We start from the raw sequence: 21107 nt of genomic DNA, 5'->3' as shown, positions 1-21107 counted from the left end.
CTGCTAAGTGGATGCACGTCACCAGAACATAGGAATCCTGTTATGGGCCTGCCCAGTACAGGCAGCCCCTGGCACCACCTTAGCATTTCTGTCAAGGGCATGTGTGTTTCATGACAACAGAAGGTTAGCCTGCAATGTGTGGTCTCATGGCTTGAATGTGCATGTATACACCAGAATGACTGCCTGTCAACTCAAAGGTGCAACATGATAGCAGGCATGTCCATACAGCCATGCATTTGAGACAGGAGGTGCTACTAAAGTCACCAAGAATCACAGAAACTCTTAGGGCAAATAAGCATAGAAATCCCCAAATGCCTTTTCCCTAGCACTCAAAAATAAGACCATCAGTATTTCTGATTTAACATCTCTGGTTTGAGATTCATATATATAAGGGGAGAAAGGGGAAGCAGATCTCCTGCCAACAGCTACAATGGAAATAAAATAATAAAACTTAACAAAAAACCCAAATCAGAAATACATTTTAAATATAATCAAAGGTACCTAGTGCCCTGCCTATCAATTTTAAGTGATCTTCTCGTGTTCAGTGGAAATTACAGACATAGCTATCCTCGATAAATGTGTAATTTGGATGGAGAAAAGCCCAGAGCTGGCATAAAATTCATCTCTATCAGTTGGTGTTTAGATGTTTCTAAAAAGAAGTAGAGCAGAAACAATTTTGAAGCTCCCAGAAAGTGAGCTGTTTCAAAGAGGTAGCAAATAAAAATGAAACACCTGCAAAAACCACAGAGAAACATCTGTAGCATCAAAAGCTCCCAGCCACCTGGGGGGACAGTTTGATCCCAGTAGGATTGTGTCCACTTTAAGGAACCAAAGAGTCTTTCTTTTTCTGTGTTAAAATATCCTTCATTGCTTAGAGCTAGGGATAGAAACTCAAGTCTAATGACCCAAGGGCAAGGACCACAAAGAGAACAAGGGAGGTCAAGACTTTCTTCAATTTCATTATGTATGTTACTATTGTTGGTGCTCTTATAAACCCCAACTTCTATTCTTTTAAGAGTGGCTTCAGTGTCTGCAATGAAAACCCACCAAACCCCTTCCCCATACAATGTGACTTCTCAGTATAAGTGTCCTTCTCCTTTTGTCACTCTGTCCCAAGAGAACGGGATGATTTGTCTGATCACTAGAGTTTCTTAAACCTTGACATCTTAAAACATCAGCATCCCCATTTCCCAAGGAAATCTCCATAAGAACCATATCTAATAATAAACCCCCCTTAGATATCCGCATTGTTCTCATCAAATACAGAACATGTTCTCCCCACCATCTAGTTCTTGCTTGTCTTTAATAATAACAGCTTCGAAGAATGCCTCATGATTTTTTCTTTCTTCTATGACACTGACTTTTTGAAGAGTTTTACAGAGTGCCCCAAAGATAGATGTCTCCATTCCTTGACTTTCTGAAAGTTCGGTCTAGAGCAATGCTGTCCACGAGAAATATGATGTGTGTCACACATGTAATTTAAAAAATTTTAGTAGCCACATTTTTAAGACTTTAAAACAGGTGATGTTAATTTTAATAACATACTTTATTTAACTCACTATATCTAAAATCTTATCATTTCCACACTTAATCAGTACTTTAAAAGCTATTGATGAAACAATACATGATTTTACATGATTTCTTCATAATAAGTCTTCTAAATGTGGAACACACTTTATATGTAGAACACATCTCAATAGGGACTAGTCCCATTTCAAGTGCTCAGGAGCCACACATGGCTAGCTAATGGCTACCATGTTGAACAGTACTGGTCTAGACACTTGATTACATTACAGGTAAAAATTTTGGTGGCAATTATCTAAGTGATGGTGTGTGAGCAGACCACTACTTGATGATGTTTATTGTTAATACGGCCAGATCTCTCTGTGATACAGATACCTTCCTCCCTCTTTGTCCTCAGTAAGTAATCCTTGAGGTGATACTTTGGCATCATACAAATATTCTTCTTGGGACGATTGGAAAATCTGAATGTAGACCGGACATTAGATAACTTCATGGAATTAGTTTGATTTTTCTTAGCTAAGATAAGGACATTGCAACAATGAAGGATAATGTCCTTATTACTAGGAGCAGGAATGAAACATCATGATGTTTGCAACTTATTTTCACACTGTATTAGCAAAAATGTTATATATGTATATGTGCAGATATAGATAAATTGATACGTTCAAAAAGAGATAAAGCAAATATGTCAAATATTTACAATTCTTAAAAATCTAGGTACAGAGTATATGGGTATCTATTGTGCTATATTTTCAATCTTTCTATAATTTTGAAATTTTTTACAATAAAAAGCTGAGGCAAAATTTTTGAACTAATAAATAATAGCACTTATTTCTTCCAGAGACTGTACAAAAAAGTGTTAAAAGTCTTTCATACATTATCACTTTTAATCCCTGAAACAACCATATGAGGTAGGTGCTATATCATCCGACTTTTCCAGACAGAGAAAACAAGGAGCAGAGAGGTTAGGTGATTTGCACAAAGTTATGCAGAGTTTAATGAATGACAAGACTGAATTGAGTATGTGTGACTTAGAATCCAAGTTTTGAAAGTTCACAAAAGTATCTTGCCCCCTCAGCATTCAAAAGAAAATTATAGTTCAGGGAAGTCCCTCTTCTAGGTCTTTCCAAACTCCATCTTTATTCTATTTTTTTAAAGATTTTATTTATTTATTTATTTTTTAAAGATTTTTATTTATTTGTTTAACACAGAGAGAGAAAGCACAAGTAGGCAGAGCAGCAGAGAGAGGGAGAGGGAGAAGCAGGCTCTCCGCCGAGCAGGGAGCCTGATGCGGGGCTCGATCCCAGGACCCTGGGACCACGACCTGAGCCGAAGGCAGCCGCTTAACGACTAAGCCACCCAGGCGCCCCAAGATTTTATTTATTTATTTGAGAGAAACAGTGAGTGAGAGAGAGAGAGTGCGAGCATGAACAGGGGGAGAGGGAGGAGGCCCCTGGGATGACCTCAGCCGAAGGCAGACACTTAGCTGACCGAGCCACCCAAGTGCCCCTCCATCTTTATTCTAAAGACCCAGAAGCAGTGGGATGTGAACTCAGAGAAACTATAATCTGGACTCAGGACCCTGCTGGCGAGGTCACCCACCATGATTGCAGCGAGGGCGCTGACCTACTCCCAGGACCAGACCCACTGCATCTTCTCACTTATGCAATAAGCCTTTGGTCGGTCTCATGTCTCCAGGAACTATAATGATTTTCTCCAACCACCCACAGGCAAAGGGCCAACGCAAGTCATTTCAAAGACTAGTGGGAAGGTTGGATTTCCACTCACTCCTCTCTAATGGGTTACGGAGTAGTGATGATGGGAACTATAAGTTACTACGTATTGAACACTTGCTGTATGCCAGACACTGTTCTGAGTGCTCTTCATAAAGGACTTAACTGAATTCTCCTAACAACTCGGTGAGGCATGTTCTAGAAGGAAAACGAGGCACAGCAGTCGTAGGTACTAAGTACAGCCTGGATAACATAATTCCTGGGCGCCTACTTCTCACCACTGCATGGCAAGATGGAAGGTGGCCTCCCCAGCGTTTGTTACACTGGAATGGGGGTGAAGGCACGCCTGGCCGTGAGTGCCTTAGCAGCAGCCACGGCACCACACAGCCCTCTGGGGAAGGGAGGGGAGGACTGGCAGAGAGAGCATTCACACCTGTTGAACTCCTTCTATGTGCTATATTGGGTGAAGCCCTTCAAAATCCATTATCTTGTTTCAAGTACACGACCACTCTAGGGGTAATTAATAATTATCTCCATTTCATAGATGAGAAAACAGGACTCAGGAAATTAAGTCACCTCCCCAGAGTCTCATAATTAAGAAGTGGTTCCTGCCACATAGTAATAGTTAACAAATGTTTGCTAAATGAAAGCACAAGTAGTTTCATGAGTTAAAAAATAAAAAATACAGAGACTGCCATACCTGCCATAAGCTAAATGTAGCTGCTTGTCAAAAGGAAGACTATGGCTCAGTGCCTGAGGCTCCCATGTCAAAACAGAGGCAGCCCTGACACTGGGGCATGCTGGGAGTGCCTGGCAGAAGGAGGGAGTAAGCTAAGAGAAGCAATGGGAAAGAAAGGGAAAGAACCTAGGGCCAAATCCTCACATCCGAGCAGGCACAAGAAACCCAAGGCAATACCAGCTACCTCCAAAAAACAAGAGTCTGGAACAAAACCTGGGGGCAGGTGGGGAGGAAAGGGGCCCCAGGAGCAGTGACTGCTCACGAAGAGGTATCTGAGCCGTACTTCAAGGTGCCCAGGCTGGGGCATAGGGTCAAGTGGCATGGGAGACCCCTGGTCACTATGGAAAAGCAGGTGAGCAGAACTCCCCCCGGAGCTGAGAGAAAAAGGTGCCTGCTCTGCATGGCCACAGGATCCTGGGTATAGGCTCTGCAAGCAGAAGTCAGGTCAGATTCTGTCCCTGACTTGTTCCTTCAGCCAGGAACTTTTGGGCATTGGGCAAACTGTACACACCAGCCCGGAAAGTTAACCAGGTTAGTCAAAGAATCTGTATCGGACACCTCTTGGTCCCCCCGCAGAGCTCTGTGTACATTTCCGACTCTAGGAATTTTGAACTCTTGCAGACACGGCCTCTCCTCCTACACCACTGCTTCCCCTGATGGAGGCCTCCGCCTCAGCCCCTACCTGATGCCCACACAATGCAGAGGCAGGACAGAGGCCAAGACAGGAACATGCCTTCCTACTAGCTCCCTCCTCTGCTTCAGGGCCTGTGTCCTCACTCCTGCTCCGGAGTGGACTCCATAAGAAAATGAGATCACACACAGCCTCTGTCTCACAGTCTGCTTTCTGGGGAGCCCAGGCTAAGACAGAATAAATGGAAGCCACAGGCCCACTCCTCAGAAAACTTCACATATGAACTGAGGCATGAGGGCTCTGTGACTTTGGACACCCTTATAGGTCACCTTAAGAATGTGACCTTGGGGGACCTGGGTGGCTCAGTTGTTAAGCGTCTGCCTTCGGCTCAGGTCATGATCCCAGGGTCCTGGGATTGAGCCCCGCATCGGACTCCCTGTTTGGCGGGAAGCCTGCTTCTCCCTCTCCCACTTCCCCTGCTTGTGCTCCCTCTCTTGCTGTGTCTCTCTCTGTCAAATAAATAAAATCTTTAAAAAAAAAAAAGAATGTGACCTTAAGGGGCGCCTGGGTGGCTCAGTTAAGCATCTGCCTTTGGCTCAGGTCATGATCTTGGTTGTGGGATCGAGCCCCGCATCAAGCCCCCTGCTCAGCTGGGAGTCTGCTTCTCCCTCTCCCTCTGCCCCTCCCCGCTGCTCATGCATGCTCTCTCTCTAATAAATTAATAAAATCTTAAAAAAAAAAAAAAAGAACATGACCTTAAGGAGAAAAGGTAGAGGTTATGGTTTCTAAATTGAAGCACTTCTTTTTCTTATCCTTGGACACGTGCCAGGACTTCTGACTCCAGGAAAACTCAGAAGTTGGTCATGGAGAGGGGAGCTCAACATAGCACTCAGCAGCCTCAAAACATTCACCAGAAGCTAAAACCAAGCAGGAGTGAAGCAGCTGTCAAAAATTACCAAAGAACTGGATGAGGGTTTAAAACGGCTTTTGAGTTGGAAGAGGGTGTTTCTCCCCCGCTGCTCCAGCTCTTGACCAGTATCCCAATCTCAGCATACACAGTCTTTTTCCAAAATGCCCTTGGTGTTTTAGCAAAAAGCATCAAAATTGTTCTGTAAGATAAAAGGTTCATTACAAAACCTTCCGTAGTCCAGAAGCCCACCCAGATCATAGTTCCTGCAGCCCTGCATGCAGCCATCCAAATCACCACACATGCCCCGCCCCCCAACTCCTGCACCAGGAAGGAAAATGCCACTGGGGTTTTGGGGCAATTTCTGTAAGTCACTTCCAACCCAGGTATCCTGAAAGGAGAAACATTTGCCCTTCTGGAGACTTTGAAAGGAACCTTTACAGTGCTCCCTCCTCTCCTCTAAGAGGGGAAGGAGAAGCCCCCTGGCCACATGCCTACATCTGTGATGAGTATGCATTTAAGGGGCTGGAAGAAACCATTAGCGATCGCTGAATGCACAGCTAATGCAACAGTCTTGGACATGCATGCTAATCATTTTGACAACCTGTCAGCTGAAAACCAACAGTGGCATCCAAATGCCACCTAGAGAATCCTGAGAGACCAGCAGGTCGTTAGGTCTGTCCTGTGCCCCTGCTCCATGCAAAGGCATGGCGGACAGAGGGGATGGCTGCTTTAAATGCACTCCCACTCCTCTGAATATTTCCTCCTCTCTTCAGGGCTCCTCTGAAAAAGAGCATTTCCAGCACCCCATGCCAGAGCCAGCTGCAAGACATGTGGCCAGGAGCTTCATCAGACCATCAAATCTGGCAGAACTGTCTTCCACCTGCTCTCAAATCTGAGTGACAACCAAAACAAGGTGCCTAGCAAGCAGGTTCCAAAAAAGCTCAGCCTCTGGGACTGAAAGCAGCCCTCCTGACATGTGCTGGATTAGGGATGATGCATCTGGAAATTGTGACAACCAGGAAACTAAAACAAAGCAAAACGAAACACAATGCTAGTGTCACATTTCCCCAGTTTGATTGCAATGTAAGCTGTTGGCCTTAAGTGGAATGACGACACAATTCAGCGTCAAGCCTCAGTAACATCCCCTGTGGGAAACAGCGGCCTCTGCAGATTCCGGCCGTGAGGCTGCACACAGGGGATGCAAAATCTCATTGGCCCCTTCACTTGTTCTTTCAAATATTTATTCTACAAAGATGCATTTGTTGACATTTATAGAGGCGGGAGGGTGGAGCACAGGTTTTCAAACTGCTCTGCTGAAAACCCAGAGTTCCCAGGGGGTCTTCATTCAACAAATACGAACTGAACACCTTCTATGCGCCAGGCACTGTTCTGGGTGGGTGCTGAGATACAGCAATGAACAGCACAAACAACCCATGTCTGTGTGGATCTTAACTTCTAGTGGGAGAGAGGACACCAAACAAGTTTAGTAAGTAAAATACATAGTAAATTGGAAAGTAATAGTAATAATAATTAGCAGTAGTAGTGATAATAGGAAAAAGTAATAAAGCAGGCAAAGGGGATAGGATGGTCAAAGCAGGGAGGGTGGGACTTTAGATTGGGTTTCTAGGGAAGGCTTCCCAGAGAGACTTTCGAGTAAAGCTCTGAAAGAAAAGGAGACGCTGGTAGTCCAGCCGATCAAGGGAGGGAGGGAAGGGAGGGGAGTACAGGGGAGAAAAATGAAGGCAGAGCCAGGGAAGTGGGGGGAGGAGGGAAGGGGGTGGGGAGGAGGTGGTAAGGGAAGGGAGGGAAGGCAGATCAGAGAGGGAGGACAAGGGAGGGAGGACAGAGCAGGCTGTGCCAGGTGACCCAGTTTTTCAACTATGGTAGCCCTTTCATCTGTTCAAAATACTGATGTTCTGCATTGGTTTTGTTTTGGAAAATTGTTCACTGCTAAAAAGAGTAGGGGTGGGGGGAGGGTTGAAAACCCACGTGCAGTACAAAGGCTTTGGCATAAGACAGTGCTGGATTCAATTCCCAGGTTGGTCACTTGTGGCCTGAGTTTCCTAGAGCTCTCACTTCTCACTCTGTGTGCACCCAGCATGGGGAGACTTGGAGAAGGAGCAATTGGTCTAGGCTTTGGAACTTACCAGAGCACAGTGGATGGTTTCCCTGTCCCTACTATGGTTTAGGCTGCACTTGTGGGAAGCATGGACATGGGACCTGCCTTCAAGGAATGTGCCAGCCAGTAAGCAAGTTGAGATGATGCATACAAAGGCAGCATCAGGCCATGGCGAACTAGAGAGTTCATCACCAGAAGCCATTATCTTCAGCTACAGGGGCCAGGAGGAGGCAACCCCAGAATGAGGCTGCAAGCAAGGGCAGCTTTTTAACACAGGATATGAATCAGGGAGGACACTGCAGGTGGAGGGGACAGCATATACAAGGTGCAGGTTTAACAAGCAGGATGTGTTTGAGAGATGACAGAGAAATCACCTTGGTGAAGGTCCCTCCTTGACAGCTGGGAAGATCAGAGATGGAGTGTAGTCTGATCATAGAGAGCTTCTAGTGCCAGGATAAAGGGTCTGTTTTTAGAAGACAAAGGGTCCTTGAAGATTTTCAAGCAAGGCGGAGCTACAATCATTAAGGCGATTTAGAACAATACACGGGATGACAGGAGGCAGCAAGAGAAAGGAGGAAAGATGGGGGCTGGTGCAGCAACACAGATGCTGGTAAAGAGAGCTCAAACCGGGCGCCTGGATGGCTCAGTTGGTTAAGCGACTGCCTTTGGCTCAGGTCATGATCCTGGAGTCCCTGGATCAAGTCCCGCCTGGGGCTCCCTGCTCGGCAGGGAGTCTGCTTCTCCCTCCGACCCTCGCCCCTCTCATGTGCTCTCTCTCTCTCATTCTCTCTGTCTCAAATAAATAAATAAAATCTAAAAAAAAAAAAAAAAAAAGATAGCTCAAACCAAAGGAGTTAGGAGGAGTCTGGAGGACCCAAGGTGAAAAATCCACTCTGTCCTCTCAGGCTGTCAACTCAAGAAACAAGGCAAGGTGGTTCAGTGTAGAAATTGGGCAATTTGAGGGGTGCCTGGATGGTTCAGTTGGTTAAGCGTCTGCCTTCAGCTCAGGTCATGATCCCAGGGTCCTGGGATCGAGCCCTGCATCGGGCTCCCTGCTCCGCGGGGAGTCTGCTTCTCCTCTCCCTCTGCCTGCTGCTCCCCCTGCTTGTGCGCTAATAAATAAATCTTGAAAGAAAGAAAGAAAGAAGAAAGAAAGAAAGAAAGAAAGAAAGAAAGAAAGAAAGAAAGAAAGAAAGAAAGAAAGAAAGAAAGAAAGAAAGAAAGAAAGGAGGGAGGGAGGGAGGGAGGGAGGGAGGGAGGAAGGAAGGAAGGAAGGAAGGAGAGAGAAAGAGGGAGAAAGAGAGAAACAAATCGGGCAATTTGAGAGAATCTTGCACAGAGGCAAGTGGTGACATCAGAGGAATGGAAGGGGGGTGGGGGTGGGGAGAAGGTCAAAAGAGAACTGCCAAGGATTGATCCTAGGGGAAACGAACATTTCAGCATGGGAGAGAAAAAGGAGCCAGTGGAGGTAAGAAAGCATCAGAGATATGGGAGTCCCTAGAAATAGAAGAGTCAGAGAAGCTAATGATGGGCCCAACAAACCAAAGGTGCCTCATACCAACAAGATCAAGGACCAACCAGACAGCCATGACATTAGGTGGTTAAAATTGATCCAATTACCTTTCAGAGGGCAGTTTCAATGGGGAGGATTATCAAGATAATATCAAGATGATACAACAAATGTAAGCTACTCCTTCTATTTGGTTGGCAGTCAAGACGGTGATTTGGGAGGATAACAGGAATAATATTCAAAATTTTTTATATTAAGGGTATCTGTGTGTGTCTATAAACAGAAAGGAAAGTGACAGAGATTCAAGAGACAGAAGGGATATTGTGAGAAGACTGGAAACAGATTGTTTGACTCATTTCATCTGTGACACAAGCTCAAAGAGGGCTTAGAAGGAACACCAGCACACGCTGCATGTCCACAGAATACTGGACATTGAACGCTGTGGGCATCCACACTCATGCACACGACAGCAATCACCTAAGTCTTTAAAAGTGGCCACAGTTGGTAAAAGTGAGCACAGCTACGTTCTCCACCGTGACGTTGCTACATCCCTGCGCGTTTGGGTGGCTTCCCTCAGGACTCCTCCCCTGGGGGCTTAGCACCAATGTGGCATCAGCCAGGCATTCACTACAGCATCTTCCATGGTCCCATTTTTCTGAATGTGTCTCTCATCCCACACACCAGGTGAGGCTGGTCCCACTGCGTGTGGCATGGTCAGCACTGAATCGCCTCCCTCAGTCGTCCTGGGTAATGAAAACCTCTCCTGCTCATATCGGTTATGTCCATTATGGAGCATCTTACAGACCACTTTCTCTTGTCCATAGATTTATGTTCTACAATCAACCAGAACTTCATACTAAAACCCTACAATAAACCCATCACCAGTAACTCATAACGTCTCAAAACTATGTTGCCTCATGGATACTTCTTCCCCTGATTAAAAAAAGAAAGGTATTTTCCTCCAAACCGGTGGACCCAGCTGAGGAGGTAACAGGGTTTTGTGCAGAATCATCACCAGGATCCTATTACCCTCTCTAGCAACAAAGCTTGTCCCCCTGGAGTAGGGCAGGGGTGGGGGTGGGGGGGGCTGAACACAGGAGGATAACCAGGGGCATCTCCAGAGCTTGACAAAGTGACAACAGCCAAAGGAGGGAGATGCTAGACACACGGAAGTGAATAGGGGCATGGTGGACAGTGGCAACAGGGAATAAGCTGGGTGGAGGGACAAGAGGGCAGACTGAGACGAGGTGGCACGGAGGGGGAAGGGACATTTGCTCCTTGGAGAGACTGATGGCTGAAGGAGAGCAGAGGTGGAGACCTGGAAATGTGAGGCCGGAGTGTCAAAAGGGTCTTCACTGGGGACACTGAGGCTACAAAGGATAGCAGGAGGAAACAAGAGGGGAGACTGGGCACAGAGCAGAGAGCTGGGAGCTGCAGGCACAGACGCAGCCGGCTGGCGAGGAGCCTGGAGCAGAAGCTTCTGTTGCGGATGGCAGCAATGTCCCGAACAACACTATGGGGACGAAAGATCCCTCAGGCCCCACGGCCCAGGCGGCCGACAGAAGTCACACCCATGAGAGAGACAATGGTTACCTACAGGCTGAGCAGGAAAGGAAGAACGGGAAAAGGAAAAGAGAAAGAAACTTGAGCCCCTCCGAAGGGAGAGAATGAAAAAGAGAAAGGGAGAGTGTTGAGAAGACACAACAGGGAACGAAGAATCAAACCCAGGTAGGACTGCTGCCTCTGCAGTGGATTTTACGAGACTGAAAGCATAAAGATGGGAGCTTATTAGACAAAAGAGACAGGGCTGTAGCCTGGCACATGAGCAATCAATGTGAACTCTTTGGACAATTCGACCCCGACACTTCCAGGTCTGCACATGCTCTCCTTGACGTCTTTTCTTCTTAAGCCTTTTCCTTCCACAGCATCAGGCAGTTTCCAAAGCAGCAGAGAGGGTGTGGCAAGAAAGCAAGGGAGATCGTGTGGAAGGTCCGCATTTCAGGAAGGTGAAGAGGAAGACAGGCTGTTAAGATCTACCCACTGTGGTCCATGGGTGGTGGTCAAGGTCAAGGCTGGGAAGGGGGCAGTTTGCAGTGTCTCCTCTACCAGCCAGCACCTCCCCTGTGGCTCCTGCAAAGTCCCATCCCAGACAGTGCCCCCCCCTGCCCCCCGCGGCCACAATTAAGCCTTCTCCATCCCAGCTTCCCCCACATTGGCCCCTCCCTTCAGGTGCCTTATCTCTGCCCAAACCAGTCTGACAAGTGACTTCAGAGCAGGCCTCCTAAAAGCCCCTCCCCTTCCATCAGGTAGGTCTCAGTTCAAATGTCACCTCCCCAGGATGGCCTCCTCCCCACCAGCCCCTGAACTTGTTTTCTCTGCTTCCCATCCCTGTGACCACACCCCCAGATGATCGTGCCTATCTGATTGCTGGCTCCTTGTCCACATCCCATGCCAGAAAGCAAGCTCTATGAAGACCAGGAGTACGGCCCCAGCACTTGGCAGAATACGGAAGAAAGTGATGCGCACTTGTGAAATGAATGTACAGCCAGGGCCCTGCAGTACAGAGGCGTTTGGTGCCACGGTGGATCCAATGGGGTCCTGCTCAAGTCTTTCACTGTCACCCTGAAAGCCTCGCGCTCTGCCCTGCAGACACCTAGCCTGGGCCAGCTCTCACTGCCCGTGAGATCTACTCTAATCAAATGAAAATACAGAGCATAGCTGCCCCTGTTACCACTAAAAGAAAAGTTTCCTCTTCCCCATTAATCAGCAAAATAGAGTTGAAAATTATTCTTTCCTGAGGGAGGTTTAGAGTTCCCCGAGCAATGACGGTGAGGAGGGGGCACAGCGTTTCTCAGGAACAGGCATACTGCAGAACTATGCAGGAAGGCCACAGGGCTGATAGCCTTCTTTCCCTCGTTCCCCTCATTCCAGGGAGCACTTTATACACAGGTGTCTGCGCTGGCTTCGACGAGGCACGGGAGGGGCCCTCAGTTGCGGCCCGCAGTGCCACCGTGAGGACGTCCGGGGAACTGCTTCGTGTTGGTCTGCACTCCGTGAACATTCCCGAGGCAGGAGAAAACCAATTACTGCTAATCTCTGGCCACGGTGGGCTCCTGGCAGAAAAAAATAGTTACAACTTCATGAGGGAATTCTGAGACCAGCGACCCTCCTGTCTGGGCATTTGACCAAAACGGTAAAACCAAGAACATGGTTTTAATTCCAGCTTTGTTTACAGCCTGTGTCCTTGAAAGGTCACCTGCTTGCCCCAACACACCATCTCCAGGTGTGAACAAGAAATAACGTCATCAACCTCTCTTAGAGGATTCTTCAGGGAATGGGACACAGAAACAATATCTCATCACTACAGCATATTAAGCAAAAAGATGCGAGACCACCTGAATCCACTTTGGGTTACCAGAGCTTAGAAACCTCTACACACATACCGTCTAGACAGAGGGAAAGAAACGGATCAAGCATGTAGCATGCAAAGCAGAACCATCTCCTCAACTCAGTCACCCGATGCAAGAAACAAAATCAAATCTGGGGCATGAAAAATGAGCTATTTCTCTTAGGTAGCCAAAAAAATCCATTTTATATTGTCTGTTCCAATTATACGTGTCTGAAAAAGTAGGGTAAAAACAAGCCTTTTGTTTAGGTATGATCGTTCAAATAATTTAAGTCTGTACTTCAGGAGAATTCCAACATAAATTCCACAAACATAGTGCGTAAGAAAAATATTCCAATTGAGAAACAGGTTACTATTACATAAGAAACCTAATTACATGAATATAATTTATACAAGAAATAAAAATGGTGAATATGAAAAACGTATAATCTCCAGCTAACTAAAGAAATTCAAGACAAAATAACATTTCTCTATCAAGGAAACATAACACCAAGAGAATCAATTAAAGTTGATTCACTGGTGAGAAAATAAACTAGTACACTTTCTAGAAGGTAATTTGGCAATATTTCTATAAATCCTTAAAAGTGCATAGGATTTTTTGACAAACTATACAATTATGGGAGTTCATCTTACGGAAGTAAAGATAGAAGGAGTCAGTTGCAAGCACCATGTGTAAAAGAAAGTTTGGAAAGATCCCGATGTCTAACCATGGGAGATTTATTAAACAGCTGTATCTACTCAATGGAGGACTATGCAGCCATTAAAAAGTATGTCAAATGTCTTTATGGACCCAAAAATGTTACTGTAGTATTACATAGGAAAAAGCTAAGTAACTAAAACAAAACAAAAATGCATTTAAGATCCAATTTGGCAACTATGTATTTACTTATATGTGTATCTAGACAGATAAATAGCTGCACAGCAAAGAGATGGAAACAAGGTACTCAAGATGACAGAGGATCTCTGTGTAGCTGATACTAGGGGTGTTTTGTTAAATTTTTTCCTTTTTATTTTTATTTTCTGAGATTACTACAATAAAATATACTGCTTAAGTAACTAAAAAAAGAGTATTTCTTAGACTGAGAAAAAAAAAAACCAATTCCAAAATAAACTTGAGAGAGCTAAAGCAGGAAGAGCAGCAGAGCAGGCAGGATATAACGGAGCACTGAAGAGGTGGACCCACATCACACAGGCCACCCACCTCTGCCCCGGAGAAGGCACCTCAGTGTCTCAAAGCTCTAACTGTCCCCAGCCCCCATCAGAAGGTATACTTGGAGGGAAGGTAGAACAAGTGACATTTCAAGAACACTGCCCATGTTACTTGGAGAATATAAAAGGCAAAGATATTTAAATGGGATTTAATTATATAGCCATGCACCGAGGTAGTTTCCCCCTGGGAGAAGAGACACCAAACCACTGGATGAGAGAGTCAAGAATTACATTTGGAATGGCCACAAGAGAGATGCAGCAATTTTTTTTATTAAATTCACTTTATTCTGGGGTCAATTATCAAGATTCTATTTGCAATACATACTGCTTAAAAAGATATGTTAAAAAATATTCAGTGTGAAAAACATGGCTATAAAATACAGTATACATTATATAAACCCAAAGTGTATTCCACATATCTCAACATCACAAATTAGAACACCTTCAGTCTCTCCTTCTTCAGCTCTTTTGGACCAGAGAGTCAAAGCCACTCCATAGTAACGCCAGCAGCACTTCCGGAACACAGGCTCAAACCGTGTATCTTCTCTCTCCTTCGTGTTTTGCCTTGTGGTATTTCACATAATCATTGTACAGCTCCTTAAAGATGTCTCTCACCCCCGGCTGCAGGGAGACCCGCAGGAACTGGACGTCCGGCTCAATGCAGAGGTCCAGGATGAGGTAAATGCCTTCCTGCAGAAGGCCCTTCACCGCCGGATACAAGGTGACCTGTCAAAGGACATGCCCTCTGTGAGAGCAAACACACAGACCAAGCCCTCCGAAGACCTGACAAGGAGTTTCAAGTTCGGCCCCCAACTTGAGAAAAGACATCCCTTTTAAATTATCATTTTGCACAGAAATAAATATTTGTATCTTAAAAGTTTGTGTTTTAGGGAGATAAAAGCCAACTCGAGTGACAAAAGCCTGGAATAAAACCTCACAAAATCACAGGGGTAGCTCCGCTATTTGGTGAATGATGCCTAGCAGGGGCATTTAAAAACTGGAATCTTTAAACTTACAAATCTTATGAGAGCCATCTGCACACTGTGCCAAATGCTTCGCCATGACCAATCGCATGGGAAGCTGCACTAACATGGGATAAGGACAGCAATGTTCACTGTGACTGACTCCCCCCGCCCCCTGCCAGCAAGGCAGGCGGCCGGGTGGGCTCCAACACTCCGCAAACGGATCTTTGATAGGCCTATATTAGTAATTAGATCATATCATATCCAAACAAATCGGATGTGATTTATGATTACCCTTAATACATCTTTTTATTTCTATCAACAACAGCTCAATGGGACCTGAATTTCTAACTGCCCCTGAATGGCTGAATCGGTTCTTGAGACTAGAGATGTCTTTCTTCCCTTTTTCTCTTCTGGGTTAACTAAAACCTGGGGAACAGAAGGAAGAGTGGGCAGTCTGGCTCCAGCTGGGCTGACTGGTGGATATTGCGCACAGACTTGCAGATCAGAGATTCAGACTACTGTCTAGACAAAAAGACCGACAGAGCAGGCTCTACACGCATCTGCCACAACCATTCAGGTTGCAGCTGAACCTGGCTCTGAACCGTCTGAATACCCCAGGAGCTGAAACCAAAAAGCAACTGGAAGGTTCCAGCAGACAGGCCAGGGATTTGGCAGATTCTTTATTAATGTCTTAAGGGCCTACAAGAGTGAAAGCCCCTCTGCAAACACGTAGCTTCTGGGGAGGATATATGGTATTCACTCGGAGAAGTCGGATTCACCAAAGCAACCCCTGGGAGGCCTGTACCTAGAGAGGCAGTCTGTTTCTGTCACTAAGATGGTGCTGTTTTTCAGTTACGGTCATTTTCACATGAGAGCTCAAAAAATTTCTGACAATGATCTTAACTTTTACTGTTTATAGATGATAAGAACACTCAAGGACTGAAGGTGGAACTGTCTGTGATTTCAGCGGAAAGCATTAGAGAAGGAAGGAAAAATAAAACAAAACAAAAAAACAAATATGTCCTGAATCTTACCAGCCAGGTGAGGACCCTGTAAGCTGACCACTCATTTATTCATCTAATCAGCACTCACTAAACAGATAACTCCACTTCCAAGAGCAAAGGAGCGGAAGTAACTGTCTCAATGACAGCACGGAGAGCTGAAGCCCGCTAGTCAGAGGCCAGGGCCCATGAGCTCCACCATTCCCTCACACGGGGGCTCCTCAGTCGAAGGACGGCGCCGAGCACACAGCCCTGCTGGGTCACAGGAAGGCCTGCAGTATCTGGCCTACACAACCACTGTGCATCTTTATGTTTCAGCCCACTTATTTATAAAACAAAGGGGAAAAACTCAGTTTCTATGACACTAAGATCACCAACCAACGAATGAAAACATCTCTAAGTAGCATAAAAGGACCTTACACAGGACAAGCAGTACAAACTATTTACTCTAGGCTGTCAACATAGATAGATGTAAGTTTGACCAGTGCCCAGGATTTCCCCTGGCACATCCCCACCGTGACACATTACTGCATGGAGGGTACAAGGTCTGTAGGAGTCACTGCGTGTCCTGCCTGATGTGGTCTCACCAGGTCACTGCCAGACCTTCACCCATACCCACTCCACAGGGCTACCAGGAGATTGCAAAGGAGATTCACTTAGCTATCTAGCATTTAATTAAACTTACAAATGTCTTTCCGGTCTGGAAATATTTCCAGTTCTCAGGAGAAGCCTCTAATACATATGGAATATTTTCTTCATTACTGAGTTAAAAAACAAATGAAAGATAAAACATAAAGACTCTTGCCAATGAATTCTGGGATGCTACAGCCTTAGATAATTCCCAAGGCCTTTGACTTGCAAGATTAAAAATAAAAAAATAACTGAGAAGCATAAATTAGACATGAATAATGAAGCCAGGAAACCAGAGACTTTTCAAAAAATAAATCTCAGAATAATAGTTAGTGACTTAAGGGTTCAAATTATCACCTCTTTTCTTGGCCTTTAGTTAAGTGATATTACTATCTCTCATTTTATTTTTCACTGAAACACAAAATAATGCCAGGTTTTCTTTCAGCAAAGGCTTACATATCAATGACTTGAGTGCCTGTGAAATACCAAGATTCTGTAAAAACGCTAAGAAATTCCAAGGAAACCAAACACGAAGCCCATCTTTCATTCAAAGGCTGACTTGAAGGGGTCCTCACATGTTGCCCCCACCCCTCCACACACCATGCCTTGTGAGGACCCCGTGCATACCCACGGGGCAGGGTGCATACTACAGCCCCACCCCCACCCCAGCCCTCTCAAATCCGGCCAAGTGCCCACCCACATGACAGGCATCTGCACTGGTTGAGGCAAGCAAGGCCAGCATGCCTGAAAATTATTTAAGAGTTCTAGATTCATCCTGAAAGAGGGTCAGAATGAAAATGGATGCAACACCAGATTTTCTGAGAAAGCTCATTCAGCTCAATCTCCCTTGAGAAATCTCTTAACGTAACAAGTTTACCAGCGGTTTTAACATTATTCTTACAAGATTTACAAAGGAGGGCTATTCTACTAAGAGCAACATAAACAACACAGACGTATATATCTACACCTGCAAAAGTAGATACACACAGAAACATACTGTACTCTAAGCCTCTGACATTCAATTTAAACCAAGTAAGATATGAAGTCTTCACTTCAGGGGTCACACAGGGTCTTGTGGAATTTTGGAAATAACATGCTAACATTCCAAAGTGAGACCACTGCTGAACAATGAATTAATTATCCAGAATATGAAATCAAAGAGTCAGGTTAAATAGGACAAAGATACTTTTGTTTAAAGGAGCTGAATGAATCTGCCAGTATCTCTACCACGTCATCTACTTTGAGTGTCTGAGAGCAGCTGACTCACACGCACGATGCACTCCGAGAGGATAAACCAAGGAACTCCTGCTGTTGGGGTCCCGAGACCCTTCTTCCTCGTCACCATTAAGCCTAGCCCTAGGAGAGCTCCTGTTCTTAAACCTGGGAGGCATTTCAGCTCGCTCATTACTCCAGAAACTGACCAAAAAAAGGCCCCAGAGCTTGTGCTGCAGCAAGAAGGGAGAGCTAGCCGTCACGGAGCGCCTTCTAGGTACCAGGCACCACCAGCCCTTTCAATGTCGCCTCACTCCGTCATCCTGCTAACCCTGCAGGGCTGCTGTGGAACCCTGCAGATGGGCAGGACAGCCTGCTATGATGCATGGTTCGGGACCATCAGGCCCAAGATATCGCGTGCCACTATGGTTGAGAAGCCCTGCTACCAAGGACTACAAATGAAAGCACTTGGTGAGAGGGGGCAAGCTGTTTACCTTCTGCACCTCCGTGACATACTGAGCCACCATAAAGGGGGAAAACACCGTGAACTCTTCGGCCCGAGCTGCAATGTGGCTGTACATCCTTTCCACCAGGCGGGCACACTCAAGGACCACCGACAGATCATCTGTACTTCCTATGGAAGCAAAGTGTTTCCAAACTGATTAGTCCAAAACCCATGCATTTTAACCCTTCTAACTTTATACATTTAATACAGCTGAAAATTATTCAAGTCTTCCCTTTTTCCCAGACTCATTAATTATCTTATTCCACAGACAGAATGAGGGAGAGATGTCCAAATATTTATCTGTATTACAAAGGAAAGAACACTTAAAATACTCGAATATGTGTGTTTTTTTAGGAGTCTAGAAGAATCAAAAATTTTAAGATGAAATCTATGATTGCTCTGTATTTTAAAAAAAGGTGGAGATGTATAAGAAAGGTTTAAATTAGAAAATTATCTTTAAAAAACATGGTTTTTTACATCATAGGACTTTAAAGATAAGATGGCCTAATTATACCTTTGCCTCCTTATGTTTCAGATATCATGCAGGCAGACAGATACAAGACTCAGATATAAGACTTCTTAAAACCTTGAATATATAAACATGTTACATATATGCAATTTTTCTAGATACAATATAATTTTATGAAATTATATAAATTTCTAACACTCACTGGACATTTCAAAAGGCAAGTACTTTAATGAAGCACTTGAATATCTACTCTGTACCATTTCTTCCCTCTTTTCAGAGTGCTCAGCACATATATGCAGTTCAGTGAATACCTGGCATTTATTATTTCAGCTACACAGTTAATGTGTGGTTATTAAGAGTGCATTAGATACCAACAAGAAGAGTAAACAGTTAAAACTCTACTCAGTTAAGCTATGAACACATCAGAGAACCGAGTCTTGGCAGATGGGAGGTAACTGAGCTGCACCAACATGGACACAGCAGAGCCACGCTCGTGAAACATGCCCCCACACTCCCTCAGGACACACGACAAAGGACACGTGTACAACTACACACGGGACACGCCTGTGGCAGCGTGTGACAAGGGCTCTGCTCCCCCACTGCTCAGCAAGGGCTGGACCAGAGCCTTCCCTACACTGCCATTTCCCATCTCCTGTCCAGGCAGACATCACTAGTAAAAACAGGGATTCTTCTTGCTGAGCTCAAACAGGACCACGACCTTAGGGGCCTCAACACAATGCTACAGCTAGCCACCACCAACTGACCAAGGCTAGCTTGGGAGATGGAACCTGTTTCCCTACCCTGTTCCTAAACATAGTCACAATTTTACACTGACACCAATATTACATCGCTCTGCACCAGGCCTGGGAGAAAGCAAAAGACCTCATTGTGCCACTGACTGATCTCAAAACCAGGCAGAATAATTTGGGAATTATAGTCCAGTGTTAACTATACCTTTTCTCTTTTCTCAATAGTTACTTGGTTTAAGTAGCGTAAATCTACAAGTCCGAACCCATCAAAGTGGTTCACTCAGCGGGGAGGGGGGCTGAGTACCACTCATATGTTTCCAGTTAGTCCAGAACTGCTGCCACAGGCTCTTCCTGGACACCCTCCAAGCTGAGTCATAAAGCCCTCCTTGTTGGTCCCAGAGCATTCCATCAGGTACCACGCTATGCAAATTTGAAAGAGCACAATATAGACCACCTCAATTTATATGCAAATTTTTAAATAATGAGACTCTCCCCCAAATTAGAAATTGAGCAAGAATCAACAACCTTCAAGGCTGAAAACAAGCTGTACACATAATTTATGCTATCACCATATGGCAGCTCACTTCACTGGTAAACAAACACAACCTTGCCAAGATAAGACTGAAATGATGACTTGCCAGACCTCATCCCTTTAATAAAATGAAATAGCTCTGTAACTGCCCGTTCTTCTTTAACTTCCCCATCAAACTAGGAACTCCTTTAGGGCAAGAACGGAATTGTCACTTTATTATTTTTTTTAATTTTATTTTTTTAAAGATTTTATTTATTTATTTATTTGACAGACAGACACAGCGAGAGAGGGAACACAAGCAGGGGGAGTGGGAGAGGGAGAAGCAGGCTTCCTGCCGAGCAGAGAGCCCGATGCAGGTCTTGATCCCAGGACCCTGAGCTGAAGGCAGACGCTTAACGACTGAGCCACCCAGGCACCCCTTGTCACTTTATAACCCCTCTACATGAGAATAAACATTTCCTGAATCTAGATACTTTCCCCCCCGTCCAGGAAAAGAACTATTTCAATTAGAAAATCACAAATGCACTCACTGTTTTGGACATAGCAAAAAAAAAAAAAAAAAAAAAAAAAATGGTGACAGCTTGAAATTTTTTAGAAAATTGTTTTGGGTATTCATTTAATGATCTGAACATTTCTTACTTAAACTCAACTGAGTGGTTTTATTTTCTGTAACATAAGAGGCCGGAGACATCATAAGATAAACACATTTGAAATCATGTATCTGATACTGTTACTTTGAATTACCTTTGTCTTTCTGCCTCCCTTCGTGCATAACTGAAAACACCAATCTATTGAAACAGTTCAAGAAGGAAGGAATGGCTTTCAGCATCACCTGTAATAATAATAGAAAAAAGAATATAAAAACATGTAATTGCTTATTTCAAGTTCTACTTTATTTTTTTAAACTTTTATTTAGGGGCACCTGGGTGGCTCAGTCGTTAAGTGTCTGCCTTCGGCTCAGGTCATGGTCCCAGAAGTTCTGGGATTGAGCCCCACATCGGGCTCCCTGCTCAGCGGGAAGCCTGCTTGTCCCTCTCCCACTCCCCCTGCTTGTGTTCTCTCTCTCGCTGTCTCTCTCTGTCAAATAAATAAAAATCTAAAAAAAATAAATAAACTCTTATTCAAATTTAATTAATTAACATATAATGTATTATTGGTTTCAAAGGTACAGGCCTGTGATTCATCAGTCTCATATAATACCCAGTGCTCCTTAATGCCCATCACCCAGTTACCCCATCCCTCCACCTCCCTCCCCTCCAGCAA

At 44.9% G+C, this 21107-nt stretch overlaps 1 protein-coding gene across 4 annotated transcripts in view; it reads right to left on the bottom strand.

Moving 5' to 3' along the window:
• Positions 1-14033: 14033 nt before the first annotated feature.
• URB2 (URB2 ribosome biogenesis homolog) overlaps positions 14034-21107 on the bottom strand; it is a 28704-nt gene continuing 21630 nt past the window's right edge. For all 4 annotated transcript variants that reach the window (XM_035008420.1, XM_035008423.1, XM_035008421.1 and 1 more), the window contains exons 8-10: positions 20589-20676; positions 18084-18223; positions 14034-14507 (exon numbers count right to left, since the gene is read on the bottom strand). In XM_035008420.1, the coding sequence (XP_034864311.1) occupies positions 14310-14507; positions 18084-18223; positions 20589-20676 (426 nt within the window). In that variant the 3' untranslated portion in view covers positions 14034-14309. The remainder of the gene's footprint in view (positions 14508-18083; positions 18224-20588; positions 20677-21107) is intronic.

This window comes from Mirounga leonina, unplaced genomic scaffold, assembly GCF_011800145.1.
Source record: "Mirounga leonina isolate KUSES-001 unplaced genomic scaffold, KU_Mleo_1.0 Mir_152, whole genome shotgun sequence".
In the NCBI taxonomy this organism is placed as follows: domain Eukaryota; kingdom Metazoa; phylum Chordata; class Mammalia; order Carnivora; family Phocidae; genus Mirounga; species Mirounga leonina.
Note: the sequence above shows the minus strand (reverse complement) of the source record. Positions and strands in the feature narration are given on the sequence as shown.